Raw genomic sequence first — 25,694 nt, forward strand, 5'->3', positions numbered from 1 at the left:
TAGACGTAGGGTCGTATTCCAGAACTCTACGCAATGCTCAAGTCAGGACTTGAGTATGATTTCAAGCACTGGAAATACGACCCTAATGGCAAGGACTTGAGTAGAGTTCTGGAATACGACCCATAAGCTTCTTGGCTTAGACTATGGAAACTTTATTTATTTAAACCTTCCTATATTTTTCTTCCATCTTAAAAGCATATCCGTGCCGTGGCAGTTATCTTGACAGAATGGACGCTGGATTGCTTCTTTGGCTCGATTAATTTCTAGACTTTTTTGTCATAAAACCGTATCAGCAGAAATATAGGTGGCCTTTTCACAATGATCCAAAATGTTTTGATAAAGGAGTTTGTGACAACTCATTTAAAATAGACATTAGTTTCGCGAAAATCAATATTTTAGGAGTTTATATGATTTTTATGTACTTCTTTGAAAATTTATTGACAATTTGTATCCTAGTCGTTATTCGAACAATTGTAACTTAATTTCTCCAAAGAAAACATTACTTTAACTCAGAATTACTTATATTTTTCTCAAATCAATCTATTTATTATCATTCTGTTTTTAGTAGGTACAGGGTTAAAATTTTAGCTGTTTCTTTTCGTGTTAAAGCTATTAGATATTTACAATGGTATTGCTAATATTTATTTGAAATGGGTTCATAAAATAATGTCCTCTAAAAGGTATATGGATGACTGTCATGGGCTGTATAGAAATATCAATAGTGTTCTCTGATAGAAATGCCAGACAGGTTTCTGAATTCTCGTTTCGCGCATTAATAGATTCCAAAAAACATGTCTGAATCGTTTTCGTTTGATCGTTTGCTAGTTTCGGTAATAACGAGTCCTTTTTGTAATTTTATTTAAATTTACTGAATAAGAATATATCGACGCTTGCAATAATGTTGTACTGTCACAAAATAGTGCTTTGTTCACTCATTGTTCTCGTCGTCGCGCGTTACGGTAAGAAAACTATTGAAAACTTGTATCGCGGACATGCCCCACCCAACTCTGTTGTTATTTGGTTAATTTGATTTTTTCAGCGCTCGGCATTAAGTGTTGGAATTGCAGATCGAATACTGATCCGAAGTGCGCAGACCCTTTTGATAACAGTACTATGCCTATTACTGATTGCAAGAAAGAAAAGGGCTTTGTTCACCTGCCGGGAGTCAAACCTAGCATGTGCCGAAAAATTAGACAGAAAGGTTCGTTAACCCTTTTTTTCCACAGAATAAATAATGTACGTTTTCGTTATTTCGGCCTCCAGATTGATACAGACATTGGAAAATGTTTAAAAAAAAAATAATGCACACACTCAACATAGCTCCGCACTAGGGAAACCCTGAGGCGCAGGTGGCTTGGCACACACATAGACAACCACAAATTACACCCAAACTGATGAGAGAAATAAATGTAGGCCATACAAATAGTTCTTATGGCCCGGGAATCGAACCTGTGACCTCTGCGTGGCAGTCTGTCATGGTACCTATTCGACCATGGAGGCAGTTACATAATAAACCTTGGATGTATTTCATAATTACATGAGCTGAATTTTCATCCAAATAACTATTTGAGTTAATAGTCAGGGGCCGGTGCTATTGCTGCAGAGTATTTTTAATAGCGTCGTTATTTGCTATGTTTAATGCACTTATTGAAATAAATTTTTTTATTTAAATATAAATATTTTTAAATACAATATTAGAAATATTTTAAAATAAAATATTTAAATTGAACACCTCTGTGGCCTCATGACTTACATTGTGGGCGCAGTATATGGAGGTCCCATGTTCCATACCCGAGTAACAGTTTGGGAAAACAATTTATCGAAATTAGTTCTGATCAAGGTGTTATGAGAAGTCCCCAAGAATTCTGATGTTCTAGTACTCAGAGTAAAGGAAATTCCCTAGTTTGGAACCAGGGAATTAGAACCTTGTACAGACGGCAGCACATCAAACTTCTTGTTCCATTGCACTGAACAAAAGTGTACAGCTTGATGTGTAGTTGACCATAAAGTTTTTTAAAATATATTAGTTTTCAAATTTACTAGTAAAGTCTCAAAATTATAACATGTTTCTTAAGTTATACAAGCAGCGGTTATGGGGGCCGTATTTATAGGGATGACTGAGCAATCACAGATTCGGCTTGTAAGCCGCTATTTCCCCATGCCTGTAGTATCAGGTTCGTGAATGTTTATTCATGTATTTTGGAAGTTATCAAGCGATATGGATCTGACAAAAGTGGAGCAATTAATATAAACTGGGTTTTGTTAAATGTTTACTTCAATTGCCTAATGTATTTGTGTGTGCATTAGTTGTTATGCCCATAGCGAAAAATAGGACAGGAGTTGCCTCCAATGGATCCAATTATAGGCCGATATCACTGGCAACAGTAGCGGCTAAAGTGCTGGATGGACTGCTGTGGATGGTGTGTTATCAAAGTATGTAAAGACCCAGGACGCCCAATTTGGTTTTAAACCCAATCTGTCTACGGAAAGTGCCATTTTATGCTTTAAACATACCGTCCAGTACTACACCAGGGGGCAAACGCCAGTGTTTGCATGCTTTTTGGATCTATCCAGGGCTTTTGATACAGTCTCATATAGTATACTTTGGGACAAATTGGAAAAACGCACAAATACCCCAAGTGAGGTTATCGACCTGCTCCGCTTCTGGTACGCTAATCAAACCAACCAGGTGAGGTGGGTAGGTGCTCTCTCGGATGTGTATAGGTTAGAGTGTGGAGTGAGACAAGGAGGTCTCAGCTCACCCAGGTTGTTTAACTTGTATATAGATGAGCTGATCGCCAGGCTCAGCAGCACGGGAATTGGATGCTCGATCGGTGGTATCACTGTCAATAATGTTAGTTATGCAGATGATATGGTGCTGCTGTGCCCGTCGATCAGTACGCTAGTAAAACTATTAAGTATTTGTGAGGAGTATGCGATGACTCACGGTCTAACATATAACACAAATAAAAGCGAGCTTTTAGTGTTTAAAGCCGGTAACAAAGCCCTTGCTTCAATTCCTCCTATTTATTTGTGTGGTGCGCCTCTCAAGAGAGTAGCAAGGTTTAAATACCTAGGGCACTGGGTCACAGAAAATCTGCAGGATGATGTAGATATGGAGAGGGAGCGCAGAGCGTTGGCCGTACGTTGTAATATGTTGTCACGCAGGTTTGCGCGTTGTGAGGGTAATGTCAAAGCCACCCTTTTCAGGGCGCTTTGTCAGACCTTCTATACGTGCAGCCTGTGGACAAATTACACTAAAGCGACGGTCAATGCCCTGCGTGTCCAATACAAGCATCAGGTATGTTCGCGGACGCGCGAATTGATAGCTTCAGCGCGATTATTCGGAAAAGAACTGCCTCCCTGATGCGTCGCGTGAGTGGCAGTTCCAATAGCCTAGTTCGTTTGATCTGGGAGAACCCTGTTAGTGAATTGTGGAAGCACTGGAACTCAGTCCACATGGGTTCCAGGGGTTTAATTTATAAGTTATTGTAATATTTTTATTTATTATTATGTAATATTTTTTATTCGCAAATTTAGTACTAACATAGGTTGTAAGAATTTTTTTTGTAACTAACACTAATAGGTATGGACTATGTCTGAAATAAACTTTTTGAATTTTTTTTTTTAATTAGACATACATAGATAATCTATTCTAAATAAGACAGTTATGGTATAGTGGAATAAAACAAGTAGGGTAACTCTGTACAAACTCCATAGATAGTATGTGCGTCCGAAATCGGTTCGTGGCGGGTGCGCACACATGCAAGCCGCGCTGTGACGTGTGTACGGAGTTACCGTACTTGTTCTTAGTCTACTATGGTTATGGTATCTATTATTTCTGCAAATATAGTAGCTGAGCTCATGTCATTATTTTAATTTGATTTTTTCTATTATTTATTATATTATTCATATTCAATAATATGCATTATGAATATGAACTTGGAATTTCTTTTGTTTTACAGTAAATGGAGAATGGCGTTATTTTAGAGATTGTGCTTATCTTGGTGAGGTTGGTATCCAAGGTGATGAACGGTTTTGTCTTATGAGGACAGGAACATACAACATTTTCATTGAATACTGCACGTGCAATAGCAAGGATGGTTGCAATTCATCACATCTGATTACACCTATGCCTTTATTACTAACAGCTTTATTTTGCATATCGGGGTTACTGGTTAAAATTGTCTAAGTGTTTAAATTTAAGTGCCTTGTAATGACTGCCTTAAAAATCTCAAATTGTACAAATTCTTTTTTTAAAGTATAAGTAAGTTGTTTTCTTAAGTAGTCTACATACAATACTTATACAATACTGAGATAAGATGTCTCAATACTAAAGTAGGAGACGTTTCCAACAATGCTTTGTTTATTTTAAGCAAAAAATTCATGTTGTGTAACATGTAAAAAATATTTCTCTTTCTCTATATAAATTAAGGAATTTTTTTAAACTGACATTGAATAATACAGTTGTATTATCATAAAATTCAAAGTATGAAAAATTTTATTCCATGGACTTGTTTTCATTTGTTTATTATTTTTTAGTTTACATTCTTTTTATCCTGAATTTATTCACAATTTTACTAATGTACTACATATTTTTATTGTAATTCTCTTATAAAATAGCGTAGGTGATAGGTATGACCGTAATTAGTTTGGCGTTGGATGATGCCAAAAATAAAAGGGCCATCTTTTCAGACATTAATACTTAATGTCATAAGCAGCAATTTTTATTTAGGGTTATTTGTAAATAGTATATTGTGAACAATTTTAATGTATATTTTAGTGATTTCCCGTAATGCTTTTACATTAATAAGATAAGACTGAATTATGTATGATCCGTCCATCGCAGTGTTTTTATTACATATATGACATGAAACCAAATATAATACTTTTACAGTTTAATACAGTTTTCGTTTTTATTTCTATATTCTGTTCTTTAATCTTTAAGTTCAGGTTGACTACCTATACAAAACCATCGCGAAGCCGACCATAAAATGTGCCTCTGTTGTCTGGTGTGAAAATAAACAAAATAGGTAGTTATTACGGCCAAGTTAGATATTCTTTTTTTATAATACCAAGTGACTGCACGAACATGTCGTGCGCCTGGTGGTAAGTGACACGCCTATCCGTAAGTAGTTCGCCATAACCAGTTGCAGTGCCACTCAGAGCTTTAAATCGCAAGGATATTATGGACACTGCCTGCGCCCGTCACTCTGAGACATATGTTGACAAGACGTATATGCCTGTAATTTCACCAGCACCCTTAACCTTTCGAACCGGAACGCTGTAATGCTCACATTACCACTTGGTGGCAGTACTTCCCTGGACGATCTCTCACAAGGAGCTCTACTGCTAATCAAAGTTAATAGTAGATTGTACTACATGTGCATAAAGCGCGTCATTGTACCCGAGACAAGTATACATATACTTAAGTCGAGGGTAAAATGGGTTTTATGAACGAGTTATACACTCTGTTTTTCACTTCGATTGCGAGGAAATTAAACAGCAATATTACAAATAAACGATTATTTAATTAAAATAGAATGTAAAATTACAACAATTACACATAGGTAGTTAATGTAATGGTTTTTCTATTTTATGCACTAGAACATAAAATCCTATTTTATGCACTAGAGCATAAAATCCTATTTTATGCAGCCTACACCCAGCATAAATACGAACTAAGAGCATGAGAAATGAAAACAGTCTTTATTTCGTAGGTAAGTAAATTACACTTGAAATCGTCATACTGGTTAAACTCTACTTCTCATTCGTAAGATAGATTCTCCCGAGAAGAACGAGCAAGAAACTCTAGGGGTTGCTCTTTGTAAATATACATTTATTACAATATTAAATTTAAACCTCTTAGATCGAGTTTACCTGAAAGAGCTAAACGGGTCACTACCACGGATTTTTGTCATCTCAGTACGTAGAAGCTGTATAATAATAACCTTTAGTGAAAAGTTTTTGTTTCACTATAGTTTTAAACCTCGTAAATGGCAAATTTTGAATATCAATCGGAATGTTATTATATAGGCGTACAGATACATTGACCTTTAATGACTTTTAGATTTTATGAACAAGGCTGTCAAGAACAGCTAGTTTATTTTTATTCCTGTTATTAATGTTACTAAAGCCTAGCCTGTGGTGACCTGGAATGCTATGCATTTATACAGAAGGAGACTAAGACGTAGGTACAATAGTAAGGTTCAAATAACGATAAAATGTCTGCCAGACATTAAAACCATTTCATAACACAATTCTGGAACATTCTGTTCTGGGCATGATGTCCGATGTCATGCTTCTCAAGAAGAAATAATCAAACCTGTAGATACTTTGTAGAACTGCTGACCAGAGTAGTCTGGAATCAGGACAGTTGCTCTCGGAAGGACGATTCTCTTTCTATGCTATGGGTAAGAAACGGGACCCCAACGTAGGCTGTAGTGTACACGATGCGCGACTCAAAAGCTGCTACAACAACTGATATTTCAAGTTGAGATTCACGCTATTGTAATGGCGTGAGTGTTGTGCGGAAATAAATCTGATGAAAGACGACGTTAACTAAGGAATACAATACTGGTCTAAGTCAAACAAGATTGTAGAGACCTGTGATTACTATTACTAATTACAGGTACCACAGTATGTTAGCAACCCGTTTATACGTCCCATTTCTAGGCACGGGTTTCCCTTCAGGCGAGGGTTTAGGCCATAGTCTGCCACACTGGCTTAATGCGGGTTGGGGACTTCACACGTTTTCTGAGGGTTGTGAACCTTCTTCGATGTACAGGTTTCACCACGATGTATTTCCCTCACCGAAAAGCTCATAGTAAATTTAAAATAAAATTTCGCACATAAATTCCGAGAAACTAAGAGGTGCGAGGCCGGACCCACGACCTCTGCTTGGGAGGCGGTATATCAAACTATTAGGCTACCACGTCTTTCACGACAGTATGAGTATCTTATTTTTCCGATATTTCGGAACGGTTACATCATCCACGTTCATGGGTTTACTTATACAGACAACCAATAATCGTATGCCCCATTGTTACAGTCTTAGTCGATCCAGTCTTGGAATCAGTACTTATCTTCTATACCCTGCCTATTGACTACATATACTCGTCACATATTCGCATAGCCTCTTTCACAATCGACAACTCCTTCATACCGTGTTATTCAATTTTTTTTTAAACCATACTCAATGTAATTATTATAAATAAAAAGATCGAACACTCAGAAAAATTCCTTCGATCGGGCCGGATTCGAACCGACGTCTTCTAGCATACCGTGGCAGACGCTATACCAACTAAGCCACGGAACGAACCAGCGGACCTCATGAATTTTTCTATGTGCTTGTTTTCGTGTCTTTGTATTTGGTTTTTCAACGACTTTTTAGTCGTAGCACCATCTATTAGAAATCTATGAAAGTTTTATCACTCAGTTAGATAAATTTCGTTCGTGATCTCGATGACTTCTCGTACCAAACGCGGTATCTAGTGACGTTCCGTCCTAAGACGCTACTTGGGGACTATGCAGCTCGATCCAATGGTTAGTGTCGTCTTCTTCTCTAAGATGTTGTGCTATAGCTGTAATCTGTGATAACAATTTAGTGACTAACCACGAAAGTTTTTAAACTTTAGTATTTAAAGACAATCGCACAGTTTAAACTGTGCGATTGTCTTTAAATACTCTTGAGGCGTGGACTATATAAATATAGGTCTAATCTAATAAATATATAAATATAGGTCTAGATCACTCCGTTTACTGGTGGCAGCTGGTTAGTCCAATGCTACGGTGTAGCATTTTCGTGGGTTCAAGTGCTACTGGGTCGACGAAATTTTTTTGTTGGTTCGATCTTTATACCTGTTCATAATCATAAATAAAGCTTTTAGTTTTAATAATCACCGCATGCTAGTTAGGGCTCTCCCAACAACAATGAGCACATGTTCAACGTCAAGCTTAGTGAGACCAGAGACTGTAAATTCTGCCATGACTGGAAGAGACGTTACAGTAGGTATCTTCTATGCCTCTTATAACAAAGGATGAACATATGAAATTCCTCTTGGGCAAACATGATCGCGCCAGAGGAGGTAAAAACAAGAAAATCATACAGTTTTAAGTTATTGTGTTTGTTTTGTTTCCGAGATATAATTGTGGGTGTTCAAAATAGATCACGTTGATCGTCGCAGTGATGTGCGACTGTACAGTCTCTACAAGTATCTTGCTATTGTGTATTCCATTCCTCTTAAAATTTTCCCTTTTTTATCAGGTGTCATCAACTTCTTTTTAATGCGTTATGGTACAATGTTGACAAGTTATTTCTCGACCCAGAATGTTGAGGCTTGTTTTGGCCCTTGATATCGTTGACATGAATGTTTGCCCTTAAAACCAAATACTGTCATAACTCAAAAATGGTGGTATGGAGAAGACACGATTTGAAAATAAAAAAGAATACTCAATGAATTTTATTGCAAATAATCGGATTATTTTTATTTGTACAGACGGCAGCACATCAAGCTACACATTGATGGATCTTGTTCCGTTAGACTGGAGGCCATATTCAAACAAAAGAGTATAGTTTGATGTGCTGCTGAACATAGTATTTAATTATCCTCTTACACGAGAATATAGATTTATTGGTTCCAGTCATGGATTTTTGAACTTTCAAATCGAGTTTTCTCATTTTCACCATATTTGAGTTACGACAGTATTTGGTATCATGTGAAATTAGTTCTTTAAATTAAACTTTCGGCTGAAAACTACGAACTAATAAAAACACGTTTTCGTTTTTTATTATTTTATTAAATTAATGTTAGCATTTGACAAACATCTACAACTTCAATTATTTCGTACTGAGATTTACATTTTAACCGACAATGTATAAAATGCATGAGTCTTAATACCCAACTAGAAAGAATATTATGATAAAAATAAGACCCTTTTATTTTAACAAGGCACTGAAATATGGTTATTATATTCTGCTAAATTACGTACCGTAGAGAAAATTAAATAAACACAGACTTTTACTTTAAGACTTAATCATTTTTACACGTTCTAAAACTTCGTACCTAGTTATCTATGAAAAATAAATGTATTGACATTTCGATACGCATAAAGTAATACAAAATCTAAGCAAGTTAAGTAGTTTAAGTATTTTTTATATGGTGCACTTTTTTTACGAATCATGTTTTAGAAGTACTTAAATAAGCATAAAATTTCATACAGCTTTGAGGTTAAAGTAAATAATTTACAAACTAAATAAATTACAACTTGTCTGACAGAAAAAACTAACAACAACATATTTTACAAGTTTAAGCAAATTTTTATTGACGCTTTATAATTTGTACTCTGTACAGAAACCTGTAAAACTTTTGATCGGTGGGTATTATGCAACTGGGTGAAAACATGGTCCCATTTCCATTAAAACAATAGTTATTTGTTATGCAAGGCTGCAAAGTTGTTGTTTGACGCGAGTGCTTGTATTGAAACCTAAGTAAGCTAAGGAACTGAAGATTGAACCGCGAGCAGAGAATAAAGAATAGAGAACGGACACTCTCCGCCCCTCCCTAGTTTTAGATACCGCACTACGCCCCGCACATTGCCGGTCACATTGACTGAACGACAACAAAGCTGCCGGCGAGTCGTTTTCGTGCGAAGACGGCTTTGATATTTGAATATAGTTTTCATTTATTCATTACGAAACTTGTACGTTAATATAAAACATCATTTTACGTTACTATTTATAATGGTCGTGAATTGTGATGTGTACGGTTGTTTATCATCATTTTCCGAAAGATGAAACGAAGTGAGTAAAAACAGTTATGTCTGAGACTCATTCAGTTATTGTTTTCTTCATTTATTTACTGCATAGTAATATATGTATGTATAAAAAACATATTTAATATATCAATTTAATGAGACGCCATGACTTCGCGAATTTTCTATTCGTATTGCCGATAAATACTACGTAGGTAGTGACAAAATCTAATTATTAACTAAACTTGGACAAGCAATTTCAAATACCTTGGTTACCTTACATAAAAGTACATGTCCGAAATATGTACTTTTAAGTACTTAAAATGTTATATTTCGGACATGTACTGTTGTATATATAATATAATAATGTTATAATATTTTTGAACAAAATCTTCAATATTACTCTAGTTAGGGACTTAACGAAAAATATAATAATATATCGATATAAATAACTAATAGACAGGTATAATTATTAGGATTCTATGAATAGAATCATAGATAACAGATTCGCGTCAGAATTTTAAATATATTGTCCCTCTGACCACGTAACGTAATAGTGCGAGAAAGTTATGAGTAACCCTACCACTTCGCGCACATATTTGCGCGGTTGCAGATAGCGCCTTGCTGTATGTAGTAGTAGGTAAATAATTTTCGACTGTTGTATGGAGTGTCCGGGGTGTGCCGCGAGCGAAGCGAGTGGTTTGGAAAATAGAATTCTGAGCGTAGCGAAGGTTTCAAGTCACGAGACGCAAACCAACTTTGCTGCCGAGCGAAACACACAACTTTTCACCTCACTCACAGACCACATTATAGCGAGGAAAATGGTAGATGAAAGAAAAACAGTTGAACTACAACAAATCAGTTTTAATAAACAAAATTAGTTATCGTTGTCAATTTAATGTCAACAATAATAACATTAAAATGTACCAACGGATTTCTAATACATAATGTTGTTGTTTTCTCAATTCTTTCCGTAAAGGAAAAGGCAAAACTTGGTAAATTTTTCTTATATTATTTAAATAATGTACGACAAAACGCATACTTGAACGTGTCATTATGTTTTTTTTTCATCGAAAGAAAAAGTTAGATACACCACAGTATATCATCAAGTTCGAATTTAAAAAAATCCACGCTAGCGTGGAAAAAACGCTTTTGCGCTCAGATTTCTAATGAGAAAGAAAGCTTTTATGAGCTAGTGAGGTGAAAATATACATATATGTTATAACGATCAAAGTAACATTCCTAATGTAAACAAAAAAGGTTGTTAAATCTCCCACCTTGAGAACTATCGAAGCATCGAATATGTTTAATGGTTTTTGGTACTGATTGACTTATCTTTAGGTAGATGTTCGTTAAATCTGTTTCTGTTCTGTGTGTCGATTCTGTGATTTCTTATTGGGTAACTAGATACTTAGGTAGTAGTTAAGTAACATTTGCAACGACCAACTTAATAACGAATTTCTTTCATTGACTATTGTGTGCAACTAAGTTAATATTGGTTTGCATTAGCTGTATAATTTAGTTTCACATCTATCGTGACATATCATTCATCGATCGTGTAATCTAGGAAATATTCAATATCATATTTCCCTACCTACACGTAGCTGATTTTATAAACAGTACTTAAGCATTCCTTAAAAAAATCAATCTTCTTAATAGATTTTTAGAAACGGAAAATGGAAGGACACGAAACAGATTTCACATTGTCTTGTACAGAACACTTGCAGATTTATATCTTAGAACAATAAATTGCTCGTATGTTACTCTAGGTACATTTAGATTCACTTAAAGAGAAGCAGACCTAAAGGCACGACTAATAACGCGAGAGTCTTGCCAATGGCGGAAGCTCCGTTGCAGCCGTCGAATTCACAGGTTTCACAGTATGTTGTGACTTCGTTGGGGCCATTTGTGGAGCCTGGGCAGTTGGTATAGTAGTCATCTTGTCTTTTCCAGGTGCATCCTCTTGTTACAACGAGAAGACCGTTTACTGTAAATAGAAACAAATGACAATAAGTGTTTCGTTGGGTCTACACTTTTCAAATAACGGCAGTGACGTCACATGATTACGATCGTTGATTTAATTTATCATCATCATCATCATAATCATTAAGATAGAGATACTCCACCACGCCGGCTCAATGCGGGTGGAGGACTTCACGCGTTTTCCGAGGGCTGTGAGTGAACCTTCTGCGACATGCAGGTTTAAACACGACGGTTTCCGTCACCGAAAAGTCGTCATGGTATATTGCAAATTGAATTTCGTAAATAAATTTTGAAAAACTCAGAGGTCATAGAGACCGAATTTGTCTGATTGAGTGGCGGTTCCCACAGCTTTTCTATTTTGATTTCATTACTCAGACATTACCTACCGGGAAAAATATGGGAAAGTGGATTGGAGTGGACGTGTACTTCAAGTTGAACATTATCATACGATACGGGATTGGATAGGATAGGAATATTGTTTTAATAGTCCCAGTGTTAGATATGCTCTTTGCATCCATTATGCAAAACATTCTCTAGGTCAATATGAAAAGGGTGTGGGACGAACAAGCATCTGCAAAATATGATTAGCTCTATACTTATGCTACGATACTGATGAAATATGTATAATATGAAGAGGTGTATTTCAAAGGTCTTCCTAGTTAAGAGATTTTGATAGAAACTTTGTAAGATAAAGTGCAATATTTTTATGTATTTTGTCATAGCTGTCGAAGAACTTAATAAAGATATCGAGTTCTTAGGTTGTCACTGAGGTGGTACAGTCTTCAACCAGTTATGTCTAATATTGATGCAAACCACCCTATTTTTTCACTATAGTTACAATAGTTATTAATTAAATACCTTCTTTTTAATTTTACAAATGTTTTGGAATGTTTTCCTTGTCAACCACCTCAGTGAACCGAGACCATGGGACCTGTAAAGGGCCCGAAACGTCGGTTTGTTTGAAAAAACAAATATACGCGATTTAAATCCGGAAAAATAGTTTCATTTCCTATTAATAAACATATTTTTTTATGATACAAAGTCTGGTGGTAAGCGACACGCCTGTCCATAACAGTCCCAGTGTTTAAATCGCAAAGTTTTGAGGGGCATTAGCATGAGTAGAAAAGTCCCATGGGTGTGTAATTTCACCAGCATCCTTCAAAACTGAAACGCAGTAATGTTCACTCACATTACTGCTTGGGCAGTAATGTTCACTCACATTACTGCTTGGCGGCAGAAATAGGTAAAGTGGCAGTACTTTCCTTTCACACGGAGCCCCACTGGCTAAATTTTTAAGTAACATACCCATAACTGATGTACGTGGGCAGTTCTGTATGTGCAATAATAAATGACCTTGCCATTTGTTTTCCCAGGGGTTCTGAATCTGTAGTTAAGTGCTTGTCGTCACTAATTAGAGCCGTTTAGCGAGAACAATAGACGAACGTCTTCCGTACAAGGTGAAGGCAATTTGAAATTGTGTGACATTGAAGTACTTACATGACAGAGCAGGATGTCGAGATAATATGGCCAATATGAAGAAGATCATCACGTTTTAGACCTTAATGATAATACAAGGGAATCTGGTAAGGTCCGTACTGTACAGTTTGGATGTTTTCCCTTAAGGCCTATTATCATTTAGGTGATCATTGAATCTAAATGTGACTAGCGTTGTGGGGCGGTGAGAAAGAAATACTAAGGTCTTTTTTGCTTTGTATGTTCTCGGATGGTTTTTTATTCAATCTCATGGGAACTATGCTCAAATCGTTTTTGGTAAAAAGCAATTCAAATGTTTTCGTAGTAGTTAACATGACGTGCGATTGTTTTAATAAATTTGTACCCTATTATTATAGTATACCATATACCAACAAATTTTGTTTTAGATATACGTGACATGTAGGGGAATCATCTCATGTAAGAATACTCTTTTATTTTGTGTAAGAATTGTTTCGGGTGTTAAACGTACTTTGTGCTATCGAGTCGTGGTTCCCATAATAGATATCATATATCATCGACTATTGGTCTGTGGTCGACTTACTGTTGATACGTTCTTTGTCCACTTTTTAAAATATTTACAGGCGTGTCGCTTACCTCCAGGCACACGACTTGTTCGTCCCGTCACTTAGTATTATAAAAAAAATAGTGGTTTTAATGGCAACACTGAGCCGGAAATACTGAATGCCACAACGTTGACTGTCTTTTGTTTTACAGTTAGCTTGATGGCCGAAACCGCAAGTCTATTCTATATTCTTCAACGACATATAAATTATACTTAATTTCCATGTCATTTGCGTGCATGTCAATTAACATAATGACTTTACCTGTTTTATTTTGTTTTTTTTTATTTATCAATAGTTTCTAGAGCATTTTTATACTTATGTTACATGTGTTATAGGTAGTACAAAAGTTGTAGAAGCTCGCTTCGCTCGCTTGGCTCGTGCGACTTTTTCATATAGATACTAACCCACAGGAGCGAGTCGAACCAGCTACAGCAAAAACATAATAGTTTGGCGAAAATTACGTAAGTGGGATTTGCAGTGCACCAGCAAAGTACGGTCTAGAATTTTGGAGCTGTACGGTAAAATAGTAAAATCGTACAATTTTATCGAAGAATAATAATTTTGTCGAATCAAATTTTCAGCAATCTAAATTATACGGTAAACAGACAGTATAACAAACGTCATTCGACCTAACAAACTTCTGCCTAATACATATGCGTAATAATTATTCTAATAATAGGTTTTCGGACAAACGATACTTTTGCTGTAAGACATTTCTGTATTGAAAATTTATACTAAAACTGTAATCGCACTAATGAAAAAAATGTTGTGGATGTTGCAAGGATTCGCACGAAGCGCTTCGCTTCTACATTTATATAAATGAGCACAAATTATGTATTAAAAAAATAAATAAAAATAATGTGTTCTCTTCAGTAAACTGTGAAAGTTTTATGGGACAAACAGTCGAAAGGTGAAGATAACACGTAGGTTAAACAGATTAACATCTACACAACTAAATATGTTTCTGAATGAGCAATCCTCATCGCAGACGGCACTATCTTTCTATTTAGAGGTTATGTTTCCAATACTCGTACGTGCCCGGCTTGCAGATCGGTCCAGATAAGAAAACCTGTTGCCAGCAATAACAGAAAAGCCGTTATCGAATTGAGAACGATAGAACGGTTTAACTAGGGTATTACGCTGGGCAATAGGTGAAAACGGTCTTTATCGACGTGTGTGGACGTAGTTGTAGATTTTTAACATATTTGGTATTGACATTGATACTGCGTCATTTTCTATTCGTAAGGTTTAGTTTGAAATGTTTGGCAAAACACATCTTGTAAACTGTATGATAGTAAAACGCTCATTTAGTGTGAAAAATATTACAAAATGTAGAGACTGAAACGTTCTACAAATAAATATATTTTTTTTACATTAAAACTTATTGAAACTTATTATAAAGAAAAGTATACCATAAGAGTGGTATTAAAAGTATACATTTAATTAAATATTACGATCTCTGTGGCCCAACGGTTTGCACGGTGCAGTGGGCACTGAATGAGGACATCCTGGGTTTGATACCCGGTAGGACAATTTGGGAAATTAACTTTAAATTGGTTCTGGTCTGGGTGTTCTGGGAAGTGTACAGGGAATTTCCTAGTTTAAGACCAGGCAATTGGTGTGGTACGATAATAGTATGTAGTTGACCTATAGATATATTAGTCCCATTGTAGGACACAGGCCCGCTCGCTATTAATTTTTTTGTAATTAAGTGAGGGGAGGAACAAGTCGTGTGCCTATTGGTAAGCGACACGCCTGTCCTTAACAGTTGCACTGCCACTCAGAACTTCAAATCGCAAAGATCTGAGGGGTGATGCCACGGCCCAGTCACCCTGAGACGTAAGTTTACAAATCCCATGTGCCAGTAATTTTAAGGTCATAATTACAGATTCTAGGAAAAATCATGGTCTTACCGTATTTTTTCTGCTTCTTGCAAACAGACTTAGATGACGTGAGGTAAGGGTAAGTAGCACCAGTGCTGGCGTCGCAGTTCTCCAGTCTGAAGAGGTAGGAGTTGTCAGATCGGCCGACCAGGAAGGGATCATTGCAGAGCGGGTTGAGGTCCGATGAACAAGTCCAGCATCGTACTGATTCACCTGAAACCGAAAATTAGGAAAATTATGGCAAAATATATATGTAGCCATTTTTTACCTCAAATAGACTTGCCCAAAAGGAATTCATTATGAATTATGCAAATCACTGTAGGCCTGCATACTGATTTAGGAAATAAATAGTAGTTGTAAGTAAAGAACCTATTTAATTTTATTTACATTATTAAGTAATCTTTGTTTTCAAATATAAAGACTGAAACCAAAACAGAATTATACGCTTCACTATCATATCAAAATGCTATAAGTCCCAGTACAGTGTTTTGTAAGTTCATTACAATAAGTATCTTTAGGCTGTTATCATGGGTAAAATATTCGTTTTTCGATAGAAATAGATTGTTTTGTATGATACCAAATGACGGGACGAACAAGTCGTGCGCCTAGTGGTAAACGAAACGCCTGTCCATAAAAGTTGTAGCGTCACTACATCGCAAAGATGCGATATTAGTTGACAAATCCCATGTGTCTGTAGTTTCCCCAGCACCCTTCCCTTCAAAACAGAAACGCTGCAAAGCTCACATTACTGATTGGCGGTAGAAAAAGGTAAGGTGCCAGTACGTCTCTGGACGAACTCTTTCACAAGGAGCTACTGCTACTAATTATATTGGCCGACTAGAACTGTAATATCTGATATACAAAGATTAAATATTTTTATGTTATTAACCCCAGAAATGACAAAAATTCTTTTGGTAGCTTCTTCTCAAAAAGCTGGTCTTAAAGTTGCAGTGTATTATTGGTCCATACCGTATCAATATGGTAGTTCATAGTTTGTAATAAATAATTGATTCATATTCTGTTCTAATTAGGTACCTACAAATTCAATATTAATTTCACTGACATATTGCAAAACAATCAAGTATCTGCGTACAAATTGCTTTATAATATCTATTCGATTCTATGGCCCCGTAAGTATTTGTTGACCTCGGCAGTTAGGCAGAGTGAATGTAATTTAATAGCACACGAGGTTTCTAACGCAATCGCTATACCTGTTGGCTGCTTCTGAATGCGATTTATTAAATGGTGACATATAAAAAGTCAAATTAATGAACAAAGATAATTATTAAACTTTGTTTTTTTTTCTTCCTTATTTCAGCAACGTAATCGAAATTTTTAGCGATAGTTAGCGAGATCTACTACCACCTTCTATAAGCGGTTTTTTATACCTTATTTAGTTTCAGTCTCATTGTTAAGCGAAACCAATTTTGCTTGACAGTGAAACTAATTGACATTTTCGAAAAAAAACTTTGAGTTCCAATATCTCGAAAGTTACCAAAATGCAATTATGCGTTGTTTATAACAAGGATGGCGGGAGGTGAAGGGAGCAAGTTTCTTTTTTATTCAAATGTTAGTGCGCATTTGACCTCCATCTTACCTGATTGAAAGTGACGATGAGGTGGACGATGGAGCATGCACACCTAAATAATGCCTATTAAATCTCGCCTTGAAAATGTTCAAGTTATCACATTCAGGAAACAAGTTTGTAGGCAGGGAATTCCACCCCATAGCCGTTCGCTATATAAATCTGGAAGCGAAACGCTTCAAGGATCTTTGGATATCCACAACATAGGAGTGGAGTCCAAGCTTACGTCGCCTGATGATGAAAAGGGGAAGGTGGAATTTAATCGTGTAATTCGTGTGATATGTCCTGTTAAAAACCGATAAGCATGCAACTTCACGGCGGTGTTCAAGGCACTGCAGCTTCGCCTCTACTAATTCCGAGTCACCTATAAGCCTCTTGACACGCTTGTCAATTGAATCCAAGGTGGCCAGTTGGTATGTAGCAGAGCCATCCCAAAAGTGGCAGCAGTACTCCATACACAACCGGACTTGTGCTTGATACAGCCGAAGCAACTGTCATATTAAGTTAGGGAATATTGTAAAATTAAGTTTATTGAATAACACGATGTTTTACTACCATGATTTTCAATTATGTTTGTTAAATTACTGCACTAGTTTGTCATAATTACAAGGACCGAACACAGAAAAATTCTTTCGAACCAGCGATCTCGCCATACCGTGACTGACGCTCTTCCAACTGAGCTGCGAAACGAACCAGCAGACCTTACGAATTTTTTTATATACTTGTTGCAGATTCTTGTTTTTGGTTTGCCGTAGCGCCATGTGTGACAAATCTATGAGAAATATTGTTTAGTTTAATGTAAATATATACTGAGGGTCGTATTCCAGAACTCTACTCAATGCGCAAGTCAGGATTTGAACAGACTTGAGTATGATTTCAAGCACTGGAAATACAACCCTAATGGCAAGGACTTGAGTATGATTTTCAGTGCTCACTGCAAGTATTGAGTAGAGTTCTGGAATACGATCCTTAGAGATGTAGCTATTTAAAAAAAAAATGAAGTTGATTCCTATCCATTTCGACAGACTATTGCAGTCGTTAATACTTAAATGACTTCTTGAGATCGATATTCAAAATAAAAGGAGACGTCAGAACAAGTTTGTGAACCATTTAATTATACTTAGCTGACATTGTTTTAATTCGTATTAATGGCTAGAACCATTCTCGTAATATCTCGTAGACCTCTCAGGGTCACTATATAATTGCATTGATTCATAGATCCTATGCCGAAATTGGTGAATCATCAATTTGCTGTTATTATCATATAAAAATTAAATTAAAAATTAACTCATTGTTAACCTACTCGGTTTGGTATGTTTATGAAAGTATCCTTTGGGAATTTCTAGAATAATATTGCCTGAAAGAAATTGCCACATAGCAATAATTACATTATTGTCTTGTGTGGCCACTGTAATGTTATATATGCAATAAAGAATATTTCATTCATTCTCTCTTTCATTCGTATTTTAAAATGATGACCTAGGCATATTGTTTCTTTTAGCGGGGCACTATTGGATTAGTTACGAATATTTTCAACAATGTCACGTGCTGCGTGTTTTATAAACAACATTTATTTTTTACAACACGTAAAAAACGTACAGGTAAATATACCTATTAGGTGTCATACTACCTGATGGCAAAGATGATGTATGCCACACGTGAGAACTTCTTTTGTATTATGTGCGCAACACAAATAGAGTATGAGTAATATATAGACATCGTAATGACAAAATTATGTAAATGTACAAGGAATGTTTTTTAACAATACTACAGTATACATTTGAGATTTTGAGTACATTAGTCTTAAATATAGGTCCAAGTATTGCGGTCTAGTGATGGCAAAAATATGGAAATGCAAAAAGTATATAGTCAACCACGACTGAAGGAAGAATGTAATGCAGAACCATCATCCCGTCCTCCCAGGTATCGCTTACGGCGAAAAAAACCCAATACAAAAGATCTGTTACAACCACATGGAGAAATTCGTAATCGGTTTTGGGGCGTAATGGGTTTTAACCCGACTTAAACCTGGCGTTATCAAAGCGTCAAGTTAAACCCTGAGTGCCAATCCATATTTGCTTTTGACTTGATCTCTAGATCAATTGGTAGAGCAGTGGCCCTTTGTGTTCGACGTTTACATTAATAATTATAACAAACTAGTGGAGTAATATCACAAAAAAATCAATGGGTATAATGGTAGTAAGGCATCATGATATTCAATAAAATCATTATTACAACATATCCATTTATTTTAAATTGTTGAAATGAACAATTTTGGCAACACTGGTTAGAAATGTCTTGCCTTATGTGTATTTGTAACATAATAACTATAATTTTTTCGCGTTATTATTCCATGCTGCTGTGATTTTAATAGCATTTTTTATGCGACAATAAATCCGCGCGAATGCCACACTGACCTTCGGTAAAAAAGCGTTGATAAAAACGCAATAGATGTCTCGCAAGGCCCTTTTGGTCCACGGTTCAGTATCGTTTTTACTACTACCGTCACGCAACTATGCGCACTGACAATGGAAGAAGGTACTTTTTACGTAACAGCTTTATTTATCATGCTATGGTCACGCGAACGAATTGAAGGTAGGTTCGAACGTGTTAACAAAAATAGATACGCCTATCGTTGTATTAACATAGTGTTGGATGCAGTCATGTACCTATTACGTAAAAATATATCAATAATTCCGATTCCTATTGGAGGTACTTGATTAATATATATTAAGTTCTTAGATTTTCGCGATTGTTACACATAGGAAATGAAACTATTTTTCCGGATTTAAATCGCGCATATTTGTTTTTTCAAACAAACCCACGTTTCAGGCCATGGGGACCTGTAAAGGGCCCGAAATGTCCGTTTGTTTGAAAAATCAAATATACGCGATTTAAATCCGGAAAAATATCTTCATTTCCTAATATTTATTACTTATTACATAAAACTACTTTTACTAACATATGAAAAGTAGTTCTACGTCGGTGAATACAAGAATACAAGATTTTTTAACATTTATTCGCTAAAAATGTAGTTAACATTACAGTTCTTATAGTATATTATATTAGATCATACATTTAACTATAAACTTGGCATGCAAACCATTACACCATTATTTTTTCATTTGTGATGTAGCTTTCATGAAAGTTAAATTAATACAATAGCAAAAACAAATAACAATAATTGTAATTTAACCGGAAAATAGGAAGTAAAAAATATAACATAAAAGAGTTAAATTTTACATTTTATGTTATCGGGTAAAAAATCATCAATATTGTAATAGTAGAGTAACTAACAAATCATGTAATTTCATTTTAAGTTGTCTACAATTAATTCTTGAACAGCATCAGGTAATTTATTAAACAATTTGGGTGTTTATTAAACATCGTTCTTCTGTAAAATTCCAAGTTAGGGCGTTGTTTGGACCGTATTTCTATTTTATTCCTTGTATTTCTAAGATATCTAGTTTTGACTATATTAAAGTTACTTAGATTTTGTTTGACATAAACACAGGCCTAGTAAATATACATCGATGGTAGGGTTAATATCTTCAGTTTCCTAAAGTAAGGTATACAACTCTTTCGCTGATCCAAAAACATGGCCCTGACACATTTCAATGCTACTATTATATGCGTTATAAAATGATTTGAAAAGTTTTCTTATTGTGTTTTTTGTTAATTTTTGTGTATTGGAATGAAAATCATTTTTCTCGGATCTAAATACTGTATTCGTTTTTCAAACAAACCAACTTTTCGAGCCCTTTACAAATCCAATGGTCTCTGCTAACTATTATACGTATTAATAAGATACATTTACATTGTTGTAAACAAGTTAAGTTAATTTCCACTCATATTCTATTGTTCGGATATACCTAGAGTTGCATTATTACAGTGTGAGAAAACCTGCTCTATAATGCTTGCTTATGTGTAATAAGTACTTATTTAAGATGTTATTACATACATTTAATTTTTTTTGGATAATTAGACAGTTCTGCTACGTCTATCTATTTTGTTATAATTATTAATGCAAATGTCGAACACAAAGAAAAATTCATTCGAACCAGCGGTTTCATCAAACCGTGCCTCACGCTCTTCCAACTGAGCTACGGAACGAAACAGCAGATCTTACGAATTTTTCCACGTACTTGTTGCAGGATCTTTGTTTTCGGTTTTTGGTGGGCTATTTTGTAAATTATATAAGTTACATCTTCATTATAATTCCTGTTTCTACAACGTAGAATAAATACTAGCCACGTTGGGACGACAGACGCTGGTTAGAATCTAGTTGGCTCAAAGGAATTTTTCTTTGTGTTCGTTCGATTTTTCTATCAGTAATAATGAGAAACTAGTGGAGTAGTTATTTATTTTTATCTGGCTTACATAACTAAATTAAGACAATATACTACGTCGTCTTAGAGTGAATACATCGTATGTGATTTCGATGTAATTTTCAGGACGAAAATAAAAATGTGGTGTAAAATGTAGTAAATGCGTTTACTACATTTTACATAGTTTTTGTAGTTAGCATTTTAATTAGTCAAATATACCTCTAAATGTAATATAGTATATATTACATTAATGATATATTTGAACAAGAACTTTATAAGCTTTCCTTCAAGAAAAATCAGTAAAAACAAACTATGAAAAACGCGTATACGACGTTTTGACTCTAAGGCGACGATTTATACAATGGATAAACGGCGACAGCTTCCATCTGATTTAATATTATTGTATAAATTATTAGCTATTACAATAATTTTTTTTCTTACACGTTATTTTATTTTTTCTTTATATCGTATTGTATAGTTTTATATAAGAGCACACTGCACATTTAGGTACAATTGTAATTTCTTATTCTCGTTTTTAATATAATTAGGTTTAGTGGTTTTATTCTACCTGATGTCAGGCTCCAGCTGAAAACCTGCACCGAGGCAATGATAGCATACAACGGAGCTGCGGACATTTCGGCTATTATTATTATATTACTTCATTTCATTTAATTTTTTCTTTTGTTTTTGACAGATACTACTTTATGTTTGTAATATTATTGAGAATAGCCGAATAAATGTTTCTTTATTTATTTATATTTTCACTAAAAATATGTAAATATTATGTTTTTACAACATTATGATATTCTATAAAAATAAAATATAGAATAAAACATTTTGCAGAAAAAATGTAGAGATGTGTAAACTTATAGTATGAATTATAATTAGACGTCCAAAACGTAAACAAAGAAATGTCATGTAATGTCACTGTCAAAGTGGAAATGCAGGTGTGCTAAACCTTCTATTTTTAATGGAATTGGGAAAAGAGGACGTTCTCATTTTCAACAATTTTAATTATCTATTACAAAATATTAACAATAAACAAAAACTTTAACAACAAAACAGAATAATTTAACAAATGCAATTACGTTAAAATATATATTGCAAAACGTGAATTGTTTTAAGTATTATCAGGTAACAGCTTGAAAATAGTTTTAAACGTTTGCTATCGTCAAAAATAGAAAACTGCTATTTAAAACATAGTTTCTTGCTCGGTTATGCTCATTGTTTACATTTTGGACATCTAGTTATGATGCACACTATAGGTTCAATTTTCAGAGTAAACTATATTGGTTATGAATGCGAAATTAAACTCAGTTGCGAATTAGGTACATAAGTTACCAATAAAAAGCGTACACATCATGAAATTGTTTCTTCAACTAATATTGTAAATGAGTAAGTAAGGGCGCGTTCCCATTATGTCGTGACGACAGACAGTCGTGCAGTTTAAAATGCCGTGGCTTGTATATTTAAATGAAATTGTTCACATATAGTATACAACATGGTTAATTGTCGTTCACGATTTTTTTGACGTTACGACGACAGACTGTCGTGACAATCGGAAGAGCTAGACGACAGTCATTTGACGATAAATAAAACGTTACGATAAAAATGTGTCGACATTTTGTGCAAACGACAAGGCGGCTGCCGTGAACCGATAAATTGTCATCACGATCTAGTGGAAACAGCTAGACACGACAGTCGTTCAACGTTAAAATAAACGGTCACGACACAGTCACGACAGATAGTCGTGATATGGGACAAGCTAGACGCGACAGTCGTCCAACGATAAATAATACGTGACGACATAATGGGAACGCGTCCTAACTTTGTCTGTTGCACCTAAACTGAACCAAACCTAATGACTTTTTCTATAGAGATGGGATATATGGCAAGGAAAAAGTTACTTTTTGTCAGAAATATAAATCTTAAGGGGGGTGAAATAGGGGATGAAGTTTGTATGTAGACCCAATAATTTCTCAAGTAAGTAGTAAAGTAGGCTACTCCAACTACTTATTTTACTCAGACTTTTCTTTTCTTATTTTTACGTTCTATAAATTGAACAAATATCTTTAATTTCATTAACAGATTTTATTATTTAAACAACGTGAAAATTATTCATATAAAACGTTAAACAATATCGTATGTTATTTTCCTTATCACTGAATCACCCGAGTTGACCCATAATAGAGTTATTGAAAAGGACACTTCAAGAAAACATAGGCAGCTGTTTAATAAACTAAGTGAAGGTAGACAAGGATGGTTGTAATGTAAATAATACCTATTTTAGTAGCGGTAGAACTCCTTGTGAAAGAGTTCGTCCAGGGAAGTACTGCCAGCTCACCTATTTCTGCCGCCAAGCAGTAATGTGAGGTTTTAAAGGTAAGGGTGCAGGTGAAATTACAGGCACATGGGACTTGTTCTCTTACGTCTCAGAGTGACCGGCGCAGTGGCAATGTTCCTCAGATTTTTGTGATTTCTGAAATTGCTATGGCCAGGTGTGTCGCTTACTACCAGGCGCACGACTTGTGTGTTCCGTCTCATGGTATCATAAAAAAATACCTCTAAATGTCAAGCCAGACCGGCAAAATGATAGTGACGGAGTGAAGATATTTGTGTTTTCCATCCGTTACTCTCATCTCTGGACTGTATTCGCACTTTCCATCAGGCGCGGTGCAGTCATTTTACCGAGTCACAATAAAAAAAAAGCCATATAATATACGTCTACAAAAAAATCCACTTTTTAACCGACTTCAAAAATGGAGGAGGTTCTCAATTCAACTACATTTTTTGTGTATGTTACGCGATTACTCATTTGTGAACTGATTTGAATGATTTTTTTTATTAGAAAGAAAGTACCTCAGTTTTTACCATTCAGTACCATTTAAATTTGAAGAAAATATTCCTTCCACCGCTAAGGGCAGCAAACTAGGGGATGAATCCGGTTTCGCGCACTTTCCGGTAACCGATGTCAATAAAATTTGAGAAATTAATTTCGACTGTGTACTATCTCAATTTTGACAACTTTACAGGATGAAGAAAACATAATTTGTATAGTATCTGGTTTATTAAATAAAAATATGTAGTGTACATACATACATGTGTAATAAAAATATCTAAAAACTACGTATTTTTATTCATGAGCCAGATGCTATATAAATGAAACAAATAATTTTTTTCTCCATCCTGTTAAGTTGACAGTGGAGATGTAATTCTACGAACTTGTGAGATCGGATTTTTTAATAAAAAGTTATAATTATGTTAGTTGAAGCTAATACAGAACATGATGGTTTGGGATCGGTATGGATAGATTATACTTACATAAACTTCAAGTACGAAGAATAGGTATTACCTCTTTGAATAAAAGGCAAATCAAAAACAAATATACTATAATTTATAGAACTACGGCACTAATAATATACTTCTTTTGTTACACTAAGCGTTGTTTCGATCTTTATTGATGTATTGCGTACCTGTATGAGTAGGCGCTTATAAAAAGTCTTTTTATATATTCTTTATTGCACCAAATAATTAAAACAGAACTGTTAATTGAAAGAAGGCAAGTAAAGGTGGACTTATCTCTAAAAAAGATCTCTTCCAGCTAACCCAAGGCAGTGCGAGCAAAGGACGTAAACGGGCAACAATGTGTAAGAGAGAATGAAAGAGAAATATTATATACTACCATATAAATAAAATTAGTCTTCTTAGGTTAGCGAGAGCACATAGGGCACATAGGAAGAGAGTATACAACTACCAAACTTTACTCGCATTTTGGAGTTTTTAGGTAAGGCAGCCATTTATCTTTACAAACGGATCAGAAAAGGTTATTTGGAAGAAATCACTTTATATGAGATAAGCTCGCCTTAGTACACTAACATTTTAAATTGTTCTTAAAATGTATAATTTGTTTTGTGGTACATTAAAGTGTTTACATACATGTGTACAAAACAGTTGTAGATTTTCTTACAATAACAAAAATGGAATAAATTGCAATACAATAATTCCTTGAAGTTTAACTCTGTCAATTTCGATATCTAATGTTAACATTTATAATCTCTCTATTGTTAATTAATTGTTAGTCGTGGTGGTAGAGCTCTCTGTCTAT

At 35.0% G+C, this 25,694-nt stretch overlaps 2 protein-coding genes across 2 annotated transcripts in view; one reads left to right on the forward strand and one right to left on the reverse strand.

The window, feature by feature from the left end:
- The first annotated feature begins 802 nt into the window (after positions 1-802).
- On the forward strand, positions 803-4,873 carry LOC113231389. The gene is made up of 3 exons (XM_026465690.1): positions 803-959; positions 1,040-1,201; positions 3,966-4,873. Exons 1-3 carry the CDS (start codon positions 899-901, stop codon positions 4,190-4,192), a joined length of 450 nt encoding a protein of 149 aa, XP_026321475.1. The 5' UTR covers positions 803-898; the 3' UTR covers positions 4,193-4,873.
- A 5,394-nt stretch (positions 4,874-10,267) lies between these two features.
- The window catches only part of LOC113231266, a 40,377-nt gene continuing 24,950 nt past the window's right edge, over positions 10,268-25,694 (reverse strand). Inside the window, exons 2-3 of the mRNA XM_026465499.1 lie at positions 15,707-15,889; positions 10,268-11,740 (exon numbers count right to left, since the gene is read on the reverse strand). Coding sequence (XP_026321284.1) covers positions 11,535-11,740; positions 15,707-15,889 — 389 coding nt within the window. The 3' untranslated portion in view covers positions 10,268-11,534. The remainder of the gene's footprint in view (positions 11,741-15,706; positions 15,890-25,694) is intronic.

The sequence above is a fragment of the Hyposmocoma kahamanoa genome, unplaced genomic scaffold (genome assembly GCF_003589595.1).
Source record: "Hyposmocoma kahamanoa isolate Upper Pololo Valley unplaced genomic scaffold, ASM358959v1 65, whole genome shotgun sequence".
NCBI classification, from domain to species: Eukaryota; Metazoa; Arthropoda; class Insecta; order Lepidoptera; family Cosmopterigidae; genus Hyposmocoma; species Hyposmocoma kahamanoa.

Excerpts from the sequence above, each read along its gene's own strand:
- LOC113231389 (XM_026465690.1), top strand. The coding sequence starts at position 899 with ATGTTGTACTGTCACAAAATAGTGCTTTGTTCACTCATTGTTCTCGTC. Across the intron at positions 960-1,039 it reads TCTCGTCGTCGCGCGTTACG|CGCTCGGCATTAAGTGTTGG; the intron begins GTAAGAAAACTA and ends TGATTTTTTCAG. Across the intron at positions 1,202-3,965 it reads CCGAAAAATTAGACAGAAAG|TAAATGGAGAATGGCGTTAT; the intron begins GTTCGTTAACCC and ends TTTGTTTTACAG.